The sequence below is a fragment of the Mauremys mutica genome, chromosome 5 (genome assembly GCF_020497125.1).
Source record: "Mauremys mutica isolate MM-2020 ecotype Southern chromosome 5, ASM2049712v1, whole genome shotgun sequence".
NCBI lineage: Eukaryota > Metazoa > Chordata > Testudines > Geoemydidae > Mauremys > Mauremys mutica.
Genome location: NC_059076.1, coordinates 26,327,344 through 26,343,339, shown reverse-complemented (window position 1 = coordinate 26,343,339; position 15,996 = coordinate 26,327,344). Strand labels below are relative to the sequence as shown.

The following is a 15,996-nucleotide window of genomic DNA, read 5'->3' as shown; positions in this document are numbered from 1 at the left end:
GGCACTTCAATTTTTTATTTTTTTTTTATAGGCAGCTCAGTTTAGAAGTGATCATGATTCTGGTCACATGCAATGTATACAAGTAATTTAAAATCATGACAGAGCTTTAGATTTTTTTTTTTAAGAGCTTCAGATGGGAAATAGTCATTTTTCTGGGCATGCTTTGTGTTACCTATTAAAAAATAACTGGGGTACTTTATATTTTTAAGAGCGCTTTTATCTTCTATCCTTCATAAACAAGAAAACAAGGGATACCACACAGAAGAAGGACCAGTGCTGTTATTATGGAATTTGTTTTTCTAATGGAGGTTATATGAAAAGCTCCGGGGTATTTGTATTGCTCTGAATATGTTTTTTGCATTGTCTTTCTTTCTGAAAACAAGTTTACATCATTTTCCATAAAGTGTATTTATGGGGTAGAATAGGGTGGTGGCCCCTGTACCACAAGAGACTTGATCCTCCTGTCTTCTGTGGGGCTTGCTTCACTGTGAATTATGGAAGACAGGCTCGTGCACTTACTCACATGTGAGTATAGCCTGTTTTTCGAAGCTATGTGTTGGTTTGCACCACATATCTCATGCAGGATCAAGCCCTGAAGTTACCTGAGCTGTAAACATTAACTTATGTTTGAATAATTTTCAGGTGTAGAAAATGTCTATTTACAAATAAGTGTGTAAGGGCATGATCCTGCAAAGGGAGCTGCAAATGTGGACCTTAATACCTGAGCAGAACCACAGGAGAATCAGTTGGGAGTAAGGAACTGCAAGCACAGAACCTTCTCTAGGATCTGGGTCCTAGAATCCAAATATGGCATTAACACTGTTACTAAGAAATGTACATTGGCATATTAGAGCCACAGTGAGTACTGGTAGTTTTGCTGTTTGCTTTTGCCTTAAAAAAGGAATTCTCCCCTGGCAATCAGACATATTAACCATTCTGGCTATTCTTATTGCAACAAATATTCTATCTAGTTTCTACACAATAATTCTTCTTACGACATTCTGTTTTTCTGATATCCTCAGTACTAGGCACCATATTAGAAATCAGTTATATGCTATGGCTGCACTTTGGTTCCTGTGATATGGAGCTAAAAATACCAAAAATACTGTTTACTCATTATTGAGAGCACCCCCTTGTGGCCAAAGGGGGCTCTGTGACCCACTGTTTCTCTTTCCACTCTCCAGGGCCCCTTAACAACTGCACATGAGCTTCTCTCTGGTTAATACCAGCCCTGCTGGGGGCCAGTTTAACAACAGAAATAGCTCTTAACGTTCCTCTGGGTCCCAAAATAAAGTCCATCACCACAAAAAAAATCACAGCTGGAGCTCTTTTTCCTCACAGCCCGTCTTCCCTGCTCTTCCTAGCTGAAGACAAATTTTAAGGCCCAGACTCCATCCAGGTTTCCCCACTGGAGCCTCCCTGTCTGGGCTTCTCTCATCTCCAGCACCCTTGGTTTCTAGATCGTCGCTGCAGGAGCCCTTCATACTGTTTGTAGTCTCTCTACAATTTTCTGAGGTTCTCTCCTTCTTTTGCAGCCTTCTGCTGCTCTTTGTAGCGCTATCATCTTGATCTCTGAGCCAGTTACTCGTTTTGTAATCAGGATTGGCTAGCTGCAGCCCTTCTGAACCTTGTAACAGGGAGGCTGATCCCAAGAGAAACTTTTAGATTAGAGAGAGAGCATTACAGTGCAGGGAAATGCTCACAAGAAAGTTTAATTTTGTTAAAGAATATGCTCATTCAAATCATCCACGACTCACTGTGGTGCATACTCTATACTTTTGATGAGATGTAATTGAATCAGAAGTTCCACTTGCAAAATAATAAGGCACATTAATCAAATTCTCACTGAGGTACTACACAGCTAATGAATCAAACACCATCTCTACAACATCTGGATTCTAACAATTACAAACTATAGCAGTACTAGGGCCCTACTTGAAATATCAACTAATCTATGTTTAGCAAATTGCAGGTAATAACTGTAATTTTTAAAAAGACCAATTCCTATTTGTAATACCTCTTCTCTTATAACTATTAATTTGACTAGAACTCAGGGACCGGTGCAGCGGTCTCTTGCTCTCCAGTAGGTATGGAAGTCATTCTGCCTCATTGTAGCAGCAATAGTATTCAGGCTCAGGCCACCCGGTCAGAGTCCGTCTAACAAAAGCAACCACACAACAATAGTCCAGGCTCCTGTCCCCACCCTTGGGTGGGGGCACTCTGACCTAATCTTTAGCCCACAGCCCACTCAGCTGGGGCTGACACCAATTAACAGTCTGAGGTCCCTGCCCTCGGGCAGGGCCGGGCTAGTAGAAGTCTATCACCTATGCCTCCGGGTCGAGGCAGCCAGCAAATATACAGAGTCTGTAGCCTTTTGGGTGGGGCTGAGCAGGGAACAGGGTTTAGCCTGGCTTTGGGCTCAGGCAGCCAGCAAACCCATACAGTCTCGGGATTCAGGTAGGGGTGAGCACCCACACCGTCTCGGGGGCTCCAAAAGGGATTGAGAACCCAGCAGGCAGTCTAGGGTGCTGACAGGGATGTTCAGGGACCACAGGCCTCCTGACCTAAGGTGAGGAGTCTACCACCCTGGGGTTTGGGGGACAGGGTGATGCAGGCCCGCCCTACTCCACCGCATCCCAGCCCAGGGCCCTAGCAGTGGCAGAGAGGTCTGCCCCCGAGCCCGTGGGGATCCAGCTGCAACACACCAACCTAGAAGTGGTCAGCCCTGTAGCCGGCCAGTCGTCGGCTGCCCCTGGGCTACTTCCTACCTCCCCAGGGTTTGGTACTTGGGTATCCACCAGTCCTCGGGCTCCTCTGGGTAGACAGCCGATGGTAGTCCCGGTAACCCTTCATCTGGGTCCGTCTCCACTGGGGGCAGGGTGTGCCAGAGCATAGATTCAGCTCCTGGGCGCCACAGCAGGTGCCCATCTAGTCTGCTGGCTCCCACTCAACTGAGCTGCAGGGCCCTCCCTTTATACTTCCTGTCCCACCTCGGTCCTTCTAGCGAGGGGAGGCGGGGCAAGTTCAGCTCCGCCCACCAAGGGGCATGTAGTGGTCCCTCGCTCTCCAGTCCAGAGGGCGGCCACTCTGCCTCACTACACCGGCGAACAGAAATTCTGGAATTCTCTCAACAGACCATTATGGCTCCTAGCTTCAAAACTCATAGCAGTCAAAGTCAGACTAGCAGCTGTTTTTAATTTTACTATTTAAGGCTGCAAAAGCAGCAGGTTTTTTTACGATCAGAGTTTCCCTTTTCAGAATTTCAAATGAAGTTCACAATAACTTGACAATTTCACAAGAGACTAAATATGATCTTCTGGTTACTTTTAATGAGTTTTAATGTACAGGAATGTAATCCAGTAAATCCAAGGAAGGAATAAAAGCATAATTGTTCTGATTTCTTGAAGTGTTAGAAGGTAAGATTTGTTATTTTAACCTTTAGAGTTAAGTAGATAGATCACCTTCAACCAACACCTATTCACAGAGAGATGTCTTCCTTTAACCCAGGGTGGCCAACCTGGGGCTCCGGAGCCGCATGCAGCTCTTCAGAGGTTAATATGCGGCTCCTTGCATAGGCACGGATTCTGGGGCTGGAGTTACAGATGCTAACTTTCCAATGTGCCGGGTAGTGCTCACTGCTCAACCCCCTCCCCAGGCCCTGACCCCAATCCATCCCTTCCCCCAAGGCCCTTACACCTTCCCCCAAGCCTGCCATGCCCTCACTTCTCTCCCCGCCCCCCAGAGCCTCCTGCACAGGTGAAACAACTGATTGTGGTAGGCAGGAGGCACTGATAGGTGGGGCTGCCGGTGGGTGGGAAGCACTGGGGACTGGAGGGTGGGAGCAGATATGGGGCTGCTGAAGTATTACTGTGGCTCTCTGGCAATGTGCACTGGTAAATTCTGGCTCCTTCTCAGGCTCAAGTTGGCCACCCCCACTATAACCAGTTTGTAGCATTGTTAATTTGCTGTTTATATAGGACTCTGTCCTTGTTTACCCAGTTCGGCTCATCCTCCCTCCACTCAGTAGGATAGTGCAAGTAGGACATGTACTGCTGATACTGCCGTTCCATATGCATGTCCTCTGGCTACTCTGCTTCCTATTGAGACACTATGGAATAGCTACTCAGTCTTTCCCCGTAATGCAATGACGCAAATAGCGTTAGCAGCATGTTAAGTGTCTTGCATGCATGTTTTATCCAACTGTGTTGCAGAAAAACACCATGTGAACACAGTTCAACCAATTTTTATTGTTACTAGGTCAGATAGTGTGTCACGAACAGCTACAGAAACACAGCTCTACTTGTTGCAAGGAGTAAATCTCATATGCATTATGGGCCTGATCCAAAGCTCTTGGAAGTATATGGGACTCTGTCCACTGACTTCAATCAGGTTTCAATTAAGTCATTTAGGCCCAGATTTCCAAGGGTATTTAGGTGTTGCTGTGCTCAGAAGTGTAATGCCTAACTGATTTAGGAGCCAAAGCCTCATTTTTAGAGGATTTAGATGCTTCAGAAGATTTAGTCTTTTGAAAATGAGACAGGCTCCTAAATCAGTCAGGCAATACTGAGTGCAGCAACTCCTAAATGCCTTTAAAAATCTGGGCCTAAATTACTTAATTTCAAAGCTCAGTGAATGCTGAATTCCACTCTGTGAGGTGCCAGTACATATCAAGATCTCATTTATTCCTGTTACAACATGGCTCTGAAAACAATCTGAGTTGACTGTGGTTACAAGCATTAGTGTTTGTTAGCTGCCTACCATCAACAGCTCTGGTCATTTGGAATTAATTCAGATTACACAGTATTTAACTAAAAGTAAAAAAGAAGATCAAATTGCACATAAAAACAAGAAGAGAAGTTCATATTCTTTCTAGCTATATTAGTAAACGTTAATTGAAAGTAAGTGTGACAAAGGGTTAAGCACCATGCTAAGACATATTCTAAAACACACACAAAATGGGCTCACTAATATCTGTGGTGGCCTTTTGGTGGCTCCGTGGTAGGCACTAGTCATTTTAACCACCTGGAAAACTAAATGATTCTGTCCTTGATGCTGTGCAATTGGGATTCTTTTGCATCTGTAAAAATTGCCTTAGTGTGATAATTGGCCATATGAAGTGATCCATAGTAAAAAGGCTTGATCTCCAAGTAATAACAGCATCTCAAATGATCTTAAGCAAGGAATCAGCAATTGAAGTGTAAAGAGCATGATATCCTGCATGCCAGTTCCCAAAGGCAATTAGAACCATTAAGCTGCTAGATGCATAATCCTCTCCTCCACCCCAATTAATTTTTATTACTTCTAAGTAAGTGCACTTAATTTTTTCTTTTATGTTACATTACATAAATAATATTCAAGTTGTAAATATCCAATGTTTGTATGACTTACCAGAACGATGGTGATGCTGCTCTTCTAGGAATTCCAAATCAAGCATGAGGTCATCTTCATCCAACTCACAGGAACCCAAGTTATTCAGAACATCCTGTATATGAAACCAAAGCAAGTATTTAGAAAGATCAGCCATCAACACTGAACCAGGGTATTGGGAGCTATCAAACCTAGGTGATACATCAATGATTAGATTCAAAAATTAACAACAGGAAAGCTCTTTGAATCAATCGTCTCTGCAATATTGTGTACAACTTCAAACTACCTTCACTTTTAAGTTGTAGCAATGGTGAAACTGAGAAATTAAGTACACTGCAGAATGACAGTGTCTTATGCTAGCTTCCCCCACCCTCTTGTGATAAGGCACACATTCATACAACCATCGATGAGTTCTTCCCACATGCACCTTACTTAAATAGCCCTACTGACATCAGCAGGATTATTTGTGGAGAGCGGTGCTACTCAACATGAGTAAGAGGATAAGAACCTGGCCCACAGACTGGATAAACACAATAGGCCAAATTCTGCTCTCATTTAAATCCAGAAGGCCAGATTATCTCGCCTGCACTCATGTATCTTACTCCACAGGTTATCTGCATGAAATTAACAGAGCTATGCCTGGAGGAAAAAAATTAAAATTGCCCCTTTGGCTGAACTGAGCTACAGAAAAATTAAATGAACTAATAACCTAAGTAAAAATTTATTTGCCACTTCTTTTTTGGCATTCTTCTTGCAGGATCATGAGTATTTATATTACATCAAAAATGTGACCATTGCTATCTGTAAAATTATCATTTTGTTCTTGTAATGTCTTCTCACAGGAATATATATTTTGTGTTTCTGCAAAACTAAAGGTGAAGCATAAACAAAACAACAGTAGTTTTATCTCCAATTTAAATTAGGACTACATGCTTTGTTTTTCATACCAACAATCAATACATATTTATTGTCTGATTAATATAAGATATAAATATTGGGAAACTTCGGATAAAAAAGGGAATTTGGGCAGAACTTAAACCACTCACAAACTGGTAAATATTTTTCTGGGTGGGCAAAGACCAGCTGAGAAAGTCAGGATCTGGGATTTGGTTACTTCATTTCCTTTATTGTTTTCTTTCAAGATTTTCATATTGATTTTTGTTGTATGTTTCAGCTACAACTGGATACTCAGGGTTTGTGAGACACAACACTTTTGGAAATCATCAAGGTGAAAACCAAATTTGAGAAGACGGACATAATAGCGCAATCTGTTGGCATCATGCTTCTGCCCCCAACACCCATCTCCATGTAGTTCAACTAAAGAACCAGTTTCTGAGAAGATAGAAGGACTGTGGATCAAGTCCTGAAGGGACATCCACACCCATGTAAATCTTAAATGTACTGCCCAGACGGCCTCCAAAATGTGTGTCTACCATTTAGAAAGAGGCAAAGTGAACATGCTAGTGGTGTAGCCAGTGGATAGCCAGACAATTCATATTCACTTGGGTGGGCTCCAGTTGGAGTTTGCGTTGTCTGATATTCTGCTGTTCCCATTCCCCACGTGGGTATAAAGATTAGAGGCAAATCGTTGAAATTAGCCACTCCCAGAATCACCTGAAAGGTTGCTTAAAAACATAGTGAATAATCTTGCATTTTGTCTCTGTGTATTTAATCTTGCATGCCATTATTTACAACAAGATTAATATGGGGGAAGGACAGTGATTTAAAAAAAGAAGAAGAGAAAAAAGGTGATCTAGTATATGTTCAACTCCAGGCACTATTACATTCAGTATGACTAGGATAAAGCCAGACCATTCAGTTACTTGTTTAGTTGATAATACATTCTTCTAAATGAAGACAACATATACATTTTTGCAACAAGTGCCATATTAGTGAATCTACACCAGACAACATAATCGGCCCAATTCTGAAGTTCTTTTTCAGTCCATGCTCAGACTAAACTGCACTGAGGTCAACAGCAACTGTGCTAGTCTCTGAAGCACTGCCGTACTGGGTCCAATGTGTTTGCAATATGGACCCAATCTAAAAAGCATTGAAGTCAATGGATAGACTCACCCTGACTTCAATAGCTTTGGTTCAGGCCCTATTCTCCTTAGGAATGTCACATTGTTATTCTACTGCACCACCTCATTCATCATAAGGCTAAATGTCATACAGTAGAGATCAATGTACTTTATAATAGAGCAAAATAAATACAGAGAAATACATACAGACAGAAGATTGGCCCAGGCACTTGATGACTTTCATGGCAAATTATTAGAGACACAATGTGTGTGAGGTAACCTTTTACTGGACCAACCTCTCCCAGTGAGAGAGAGATGCTTTTGAGCTTACATGGAGCTCTCCTTCAGGTCTAGCCAATGTACTCAGTATGTCACAGCTAAATACAAAGTGAAATAGATTATTTAGCATAAATAGTTAAATATTTCAAGGGACCATTCAAGGTGAAGTGACCCATTCACTGCTCCAGTCATTATGGGGAAAGAGGGGGGAAAAGCTGGGAGTGAGGGAGATAGTGGGTTATAGACTGTTGTAATAAGCCATAAATCCAATGTATCTATTCAGTCCCTGATTTTTAGTGTCTAGCAAAGTTATGAATTTAAGCTTCCAGGGCTTATCTTTTGAAGATGTTGTACGGGTTTCCTTTGAGGATTAGAACAGAGGTCAGATATAGAGTGATCACTTTGAGAAAAGTATTCATTCACAGGTGAAAAAGGTTTTTTGTCTTATCATTTTTCTGTGTAGGTTCATTCGAGAGCATGGTGATTGTCTTGTTTCACACAGTTGTTATTGGGTTATTTAGTGCACTGGAAGAGGTACACCACAAGTTGTGATAGCATGCGTAGGTCCCAGGGATCTTGAAAGATGTGTTGTGTGGAGTGCTGATCATTGTGGAAATACATCTACAGGTTTTGCATCTGTTGTTCTGGCAGGGCCTGGTGCTGCTTTGAATTTGTGTATCCTGGTCTGTGGGGAGCTTGCTTCTGATGATGAACTTGAAGACGCTGGGGATTGTTTGAAGGCCAAAAGAGCAGGCTCAGGAAAGATTTCTTTCAAGATTGTTCCCCGTCAAATATGTGTTATAATTGTTTCATGATGCTCTGTGTGGTTCCAGTGCAGAGTGATAAGTGACAACTAGGGGTATGTGCTTGGAGAGGGTTTGATATCTCTATTGAATCAGGCTCTCGTGGGGTATTTGGACAGCCTGTTACATTATGCCATCTTCTTTTCTGGTGGAGTGTCCTTGTTTGGTGAAGGTGTCTAAGTTTGTTAAGGTGTGTATCCCGGACTTTCTCCTCTGAGCATATTCTGGGGTATCTGAGTGCCAGGCTGTAGATAACAGATTTCTTCTTGGTATGTTTGGAGTGGTTACTAGATCTGTGAAGGTAGGTGTAGTGATCCGTGGGTTTCTTGTATATCTGTCTGTAGGGTTTCATTGTTTAAGCTGATTGTGGTGTCCAGGAAGTTTATGCTAATGTGGGAATGGTGCAGAGAGAGTTTAAAGGGAAAGGTGGTGGTTGCTGAAGTTGTGGTGGAAATCTGTGAGGGAGGTTAGGTCATTTGTCCAAAGGATGAAAATATCATCATTGTATCTCAGGTATATAATTGGTTTCATGGTGCATTTGTCCAGAAATTCTTCTTCAAGGTGGCCCATGAAGAGATTGGCATACTGGGGAGCCATCCTAGTGTCCCTGGCTGTTCCCATGGTTTGTTGTTGCACATAAAATTGTTATGGGTGAGGATGAAATAGATGAGTTTGGCAATGTGTTTGGGGTGGTTATCTGAGTGTTGTAAATACTTGAGGCCCGCAGAGATGCCATCATTGTGAAGGATGTTGGTGTATAGGGAGGTGACAATGATAATGTGGTTTCTGGAGGAAGTCTGTTGTGTCCTGGAGGAAGCTGGCCCTTTGTCCAGTGAGTGGTTTGAGGATGGTTTCTCCAAGTCCCAATATTCCTTCAGTAAGAGTACTGTGGCCAGATATGATAGGTTTGCCATAATTATTTCACTGTTTATGTTACTTCTAATCATTTCACAGTACTCTTTCTCCACATATATTGCTTCTCTCATTCCCAGCACAAGACAAGAGCCTTACACGCAAATCAGTCCTTTAAACTCTATTAGGCATTATCTTCTAGAAACATTGTACCTGTAGTACAAGGATTTCTGCCTCCTTCTCCCTACAGTGGTCATTCGCAGCAGCCACAATTATCAGCCTATTTCGTCAGCTGAGATCAGAAGCCAAGTGTTAATGCTGTACTTACATTTACAGATCCCAGGGGTTTAAAGTGACAACAGAGGACTACAGAAACCTTCACTTAATCAAGAATAGGTATTGTACAGAAGGAAAATAAATATCATGCAACCATTACAATTACCTGAAATAGAAGAACATTTTGTTCCCTTTATCTGAATGTTAAATACTTAACTCATATGGCTGCTGGTATGTCTGCCTCATAATTACTATTTATTTTCCTCATGCTGACAAATGCAGAATTCACGACATGAGTTTTGTGCTATGCAGTGACAAGCACAAAAATAAAAATAACGAAAAAGCTGTTACATGGATTCACTGTACTATGTTACCTGACCCTTATGTGGACATAAACTCAATCCCAGCCCAAGAACTGTATTGCCACAAACCAGAAAATACTAGCCTAAAAAAATCATGTACACTCTATTAAATTAAAAGAAAAAAGGAGGAAATATAGCTGATCACAAAACACACACCACTTGATGCTAGACATTGTTAACACATTTGAATAGTTGTTGGAGCTCATTAAAAATTGGAGAATGAAAATCCCACTGGAGGTATATAGACATCTTGCAACACCTAAATAAATTTTAACATCTTTTCCTTATGGACACTTGTGAAAATTTACCCCCTGGACCTTTCAGAAATTCTAGGATCACAAACTGGCATGACTAAAATATTAAAACTATTATTATTAAAACTATTATATTATTTGCATTGCACGAGGGGCACCAATCAATATTACGACCAATTGTGCTAAGTTCTATACCAGGGGTTCCAAACTTTTGTACTGGTGATCCCTTTCACACAGCAAGCCTCTGAGTGCAACCCCCCTTATACATTAAAAACACTTTTAAATATTTAACACCATTATAAGTGCTGGAGGCAAAGCAGGGTTTGGGGTGGAGGCCAACAGCTCACGACCCCCCATGTAATAACCTCACGACCCCCCCGAGGGGTCCCAACCCCCAGTTTGAGAACCCCTGTTCTATACTGACACATGATGAAAAGGGAACATACGTAGAAGTGGGCTGAAGTTCTTTTAGGTACTGTAGTTTGAACATTTTTATCAAAAATGATATTGAAGTAGCCTGTAGCATATCTGCAAGATACAGTGATTCAGTACTGTTCAACACAAAATTGTTTTTTTTTAAATGTTGCAGTAACAAACTTTAAAAGACTACAAGAACAATCCACGCAGTTCTTAAAAAGCATCTTAAAGTATTTAATGACAAAAGCTGGTTAATATGAACTTGAATAAGCAGTCCAGAATGCATTAGACGAACATCTTAAATCACATAAAACGAGTACACAAGACTACATTCAGATTGTAAACTCAATAATTCCCTAGCCCAAAGACAGCAGCTAATCTGTTGGTGTCCGCAGCAGATATGTTGAGATGGCATTAATACATCCTGAGTATAAAATAAAACGTGAAATTGCAGCCAGATTCTGCTTCAGACTTTAAAAATGCCCATGTTCCATTTATGGGGGTACCTAGTGAATAAATACTATGTGCTAACCTCACATCTCAAAGAGACATTCTGCAGCATCATGATTTTACTAGCATAATTATATAAAGCCAAAGTCATGCATAATGGAAAACGGAGCAAAGAATCATCATAGTTTATGGCTGAAAAGTAAATGCAGCACTAAAAGAGTGAACTTTTACAAAACAAATATTCATAACTGCAGCTAGTATATCTGAATATAGACATTAAATTTGGACATTTAGAACGTAGATCAATTGGGGGCATTTAATTCACACTGGTTTTATGCAATCATGCTAAACAAGAGTTCTTACATGCAGTGTGTCATAGCGCTGTCGGTCCCAGGATATTAGAAAAACAACATGGGTGAGGTAATATATTTTATTGGACTAACTTCTACTGGTGAAAGAGATACGCTTTTGAGCTTACACAGAGTTCTTCTTCAGGTGTCTCTCACCAACAGAAGTTGGTCCAATAAAAATATATTACCACACCCATCTTGTCTCTCTAAGAGTTTGTGATGAGTTCGGTCAAAGAGACCCCCTTGGGACTGTTACCTGGTGTGCTGAAACTATCTCTGAGCCCCTTTTCCCCATCAGCTTGGGATTCCAGAGCCCTGCCTTGTTGAGCCAGACACGCTACTTTGCTGCAACACAGACCCAGGTCTGGTCCACGCCCCCAAAACTGCAGACTTTAACTGAAAACCACTCCAGACGTTACCTATCTCCAGCACCCAGACATCCAGTTCCCAATGGGATCCAAACCCCAAATAAATCCGTTTTACTCTGTATAAAGCTTATACAGGGTAAACTCATGAATTGTTCGCACGCTATAACACTGATAGAGAGATATACACAGCTGTTTGCTCCCCCAGGTATTAATCACTTACTCTGGGTTAATTAATAAACCAAAGTGATCTTATTAAGTATAAAAAGTAAGATTTAAGTGGTTTCAAGTAATAACAGACAGAACAAAGTAAGTTACCAAGCAAAATAAAACAAAACATGCAAGTCAAAGCCTAATACATTTAAGAAACTGAATACAGGTAAATCTCACCCTCAGAGATGTTCCAATAAGCTTCTTTCACAGACTAGACTCCTCCTTAGTCTGGGCCCAATCCTTTCCCTGGTACAGTTATTGTTAGTTCCAGCTCAGGTGGTAACTAGGGGATTTCTCATGACTGGCAGCCCCCTTCGTTCTGTTCCACCCCCTTTTTTAGCTTTGATACATTTAGTAAATTCAGACAAATAGGATGAACACACTCAGTAGATCATAAGCTTTGTAATGATACCTTACAAGAGACCTTTTGCATGAAGTATATTCCAGTTACATTATATTCACACTCATTAGCATATTTCCATAAAACATACGGAGTGCAACGTCACAGAGTTCTTACAGCATCTGTAGAAACTTCAGGCCTTGCCTGTGTTATAAACATGCCCTACTGAGAGAAAGTCTTTTGAAGCTTACCTAGGGTCCAGATCAACACCCTGTAGAAAAATGAGACTGCAACTCCCACAAGGTTCTCTTTGCAGATCCTTCTGTGAGGGACATGGGCACCTCACTCAAAGGATTTCTACCCCAGAAGCAGTGTCTCAGGGGGTCCATCTGTATGAAGGCCCTCTGTGATAGCTTCTGAACCCCTCTCTCCTCTCTAGTGCCAATCAATCCTCCACTGATCATTGCATATCACCAAGTGCTGATCTAACCACCACAAAAACAAGTACTGCAGGTATATGTTGCAAGCAGTTCTCCACTCAAAACCCATCCTATTCATCCTCGTCAACGTAAACAACCTGCAAACACACACACTCCTCAACCAGTCTGTGGGGGAGAAGCAACGAACTAGAACTGTAGTAGTAAAGAATGAGGAGTATCGCCCAAGTAAAAACAGCATGACATAGGCAAGCCACTACCTTGGCTCCAATAAAAAAGGGCTTATGCTCCCATGCAGCTTCTCCCACCCCTTGCACTGGAGCTCAAGGTAAGAGTTGCTTAGGGAGATAGTGAGCATCTATGGGACTATAGAGCTCCACAGTATCATAGGGTCAGGCTGAACTCCAAGATGGGGAGCTTCTTCGTTTACATTCCGATCACGTTAACGTGTCTGCTTCCCTGTTATCGTCACAGACCTTTGAGGAAAAGCTCTTGCTGATAATATTTTTTTTCCAGCAAGTCATTTCACAAGAATGTAAAATCGGACACAAGAGCATACCCAACAGGGCAGATAACATGTAAGCACATCAGTAATGCTCCCACTGCCACCCTATAGGCATTTTTGATAAAGGTTGGGAAGGGAAATAGACACACTGTGAGGAGAAGTGACTTGCCCAAGGTCACACAGCAGGTCTGTGCCTGAGCAGTGAACGGAAGCCTGCTATCCTGATTTCTACTCCTGTACCATATCCACTAGATCAGGGGTAGGCAACCTAAGGCACACATGCCAAAGGCAGCACACGAACTGATTTTCAGTGGCACTCACACTGCCCGGGTCCTGGCCACTGGTCCGGGGGGCTCTGCATTTTAATTTAGTTTTAAATGAAGCTTCTTAAACATTTTAAAAACCTTAATAACTTTACATACAACAATAGTTTAGTTATATATTATAGACTTATAGAAAGAGACCTTCTAAAAACATTAAAACGTATTGCTGGCACGCGAAACCTTAAATTAGAGTGAATAACTGAAGACTAGGCACACCACTTCTGAAAGGTTGCTGGCCCCTGCACTAGATTATACTACCTTTAGAACTGCCTTTTTTTGGTGCAGGGAACAGATTTTTTTTACTATTTTTTTTTTTTACTTTAAAACTTATTAACCTTCCCCTCTTCTGCCCTTTCCCCATCATGGTCAATTATGTCCCTGGAGAGGAATAACTCTAGTTTAAAAAAAAATGCAAAAGAGGTCTTCACTGTACTTTAATTCAAAGTCCTGTGTTTTAATCCTTTGTTATGTTAAGAAATGAAACCTCTCACCAATGTTTAGAGAAGTGCTGATTGTCTATTAAAGCTGAATATAATTTATTTATTCCAGAAGGCCTAATAATTTTGTGCAGAAACAAGCTGTCCAGCAAAAAAGTTTAATAAAATTCTCCACTGACTTTTGGCCTTAAAAGCTTAAAAAGAACTTTCCTACTTCCATGTCTCTGGTTTGCATTTGAATTTTTCCCTCTTTCAGTTAGGATGGGGCTGAAATTAATAAGTACTTTAGTTTACCAATTTCAGATTATCTCCAGCCATTCCTTATGCCACAACATCTGCCTCTGCATAACAGCATCCATAATTTCAGCACAGCTCTGGGCATACTGCTGGTTCAGTGACAGCTGCAGTGAGACAGCCGCAAGCCAATCCCTGAAGTCCACATTCAGTCCTCACTTGGGTAGAACTCACATTTGACCCAGCAATACTGGATGTGGAAGACTGTAGGCTGGGATTTTCAAACCCATTACTACTTTAGGAATTAATGACTTATCTACACTGTGCCCCACTCTGGACTACTGCGGTGTGAACTGCAGAGCGCGCCAAAGTGGTGAAACCTAAGTGCCCTGTGGATACAAAAAGTTACTTAGGGTATATGTCTACACTGCAATTAAAAATCTGTGGCTTTTTTCATCCTATTGATAGAGGTCACAGCCACAGGCTTGCAGGGCTTGGGCTGTGGGGCTGTTTAACTGCAGTGTAGTCTTCCAGCGTAGGCATGGGCTGGAGCCTGGGCTCTAGAACCCTGCAAGGTGGGAGAGTCCCAGAGCTTGGGCTACAGACCAAGCCAGAACGTCTATATTGCAATTAAGCAGCCCCCGCAGCCCAAGCCGCGGGAGCCTGAGTCAGCTCAGACAGGCCAGCCATGGATGCCTAATTACAGTGTAGACATACTCTTAGTTTGCATTAATGTAGTCCTCTTTCAACCAGGATGAGGCATCCACACGAGGCAATTAAATCGCAACACTTTGGTGCACTATGCAGTTCATGCCCTAATAGTCCACACTGTAGCACAGTGTAGACATGAACACTATTACAGTAGTATCTGAGCACCTCACAACCTTTAATGTCTTTATCCTCGCGACACTCGTATGATGGACACAGGTATTACCATCTCTATTTTACAAATGGGGAACAGAGGCACAGAGAAGCGAAGTGACTTGTCCAAGGTCACACAGGAAGTCTGTGGCAGAACAGGTAATTCAACTCAGGTCTTCCAGTCTGATGCCCTAACCAGTGGGCATTCCTTCCTCTCCGAGGGGAGTTTTACTCTTCAATGAGAGCACAGTATACCAATCCTGAGCATTTCAGAAAACTTGTCTATATTTTTATCTCTTTTGTCATGTCCTACAAAAACAGTGTCTCTAGCCATCTTAAACAATGCTTCTTAGTAATGTAGCCAGAGCAGGAAGGAAGGCACAGTGTCCATATTACTTAGTAGGTAGCTAAGGAAGGAGACGTACATGTGCATGGACCTTTTCAGTCACTCATCTCCTTGTGTCTCCTGAGAAAGACCTAAAAATTTGCTGTCTAGACTTAGGATTTTGGTGGAGGGGTTTATGTTCTGTATTTTAATTATTTATAGACATGTCACTTCTGGTAACTTTAAAAAGTTTCTCTCACAGTTTCTTACTTATGGATATTAGATTAGGTATTTTGTTTCTAGCTCTAACTGGATAAAGTGGTATAGTTATTTAGGCAAATGTCAAGAATTAGTCAAGAATTTAAAATAATGATGTATTAGTATTTTGGGTAAAATGGCCCCCATACATGCCTCAGTTCAGACTACTTCTCAACAATCACCTTAATATACCTAATCAGAATGGAGTATTCATTCAACAATATTTGTAGGTACCTGAAGGCCTTGCCTTTTTGTTTGGAACTA

The 15,996-nt window shown here is 41.7% G+C and overlaps 1 protein-coding gene across 10 annotated transcripts in view; it reads right to left on the bottom strand.

The window, feature by feature from the left end:
• CCSER1 (coiled-coil serine rich protein 1) overlaps nucleotides 1–15,996 on the bottom strand; it is a 1,044,860-nt gene that overhangs the window by 862,809 nt on the left and 166,055 nt on the right. For all 10 annotated transcript variants that reach the window (XM_045019268.1, XM_045019270.1, XM_045019277.1 and 7 more), the window contains exon 4: nucleotides 5,389–5,482. In XM_045019268.1, coding sequence (XP_044875203.1) covers nucleotides 5,389–5,482 — 94 coding nt within the window. The remainder of the gene's footprint in view (nucleotides 1–5,388; nucleotides 5,483–15,996) is intronic.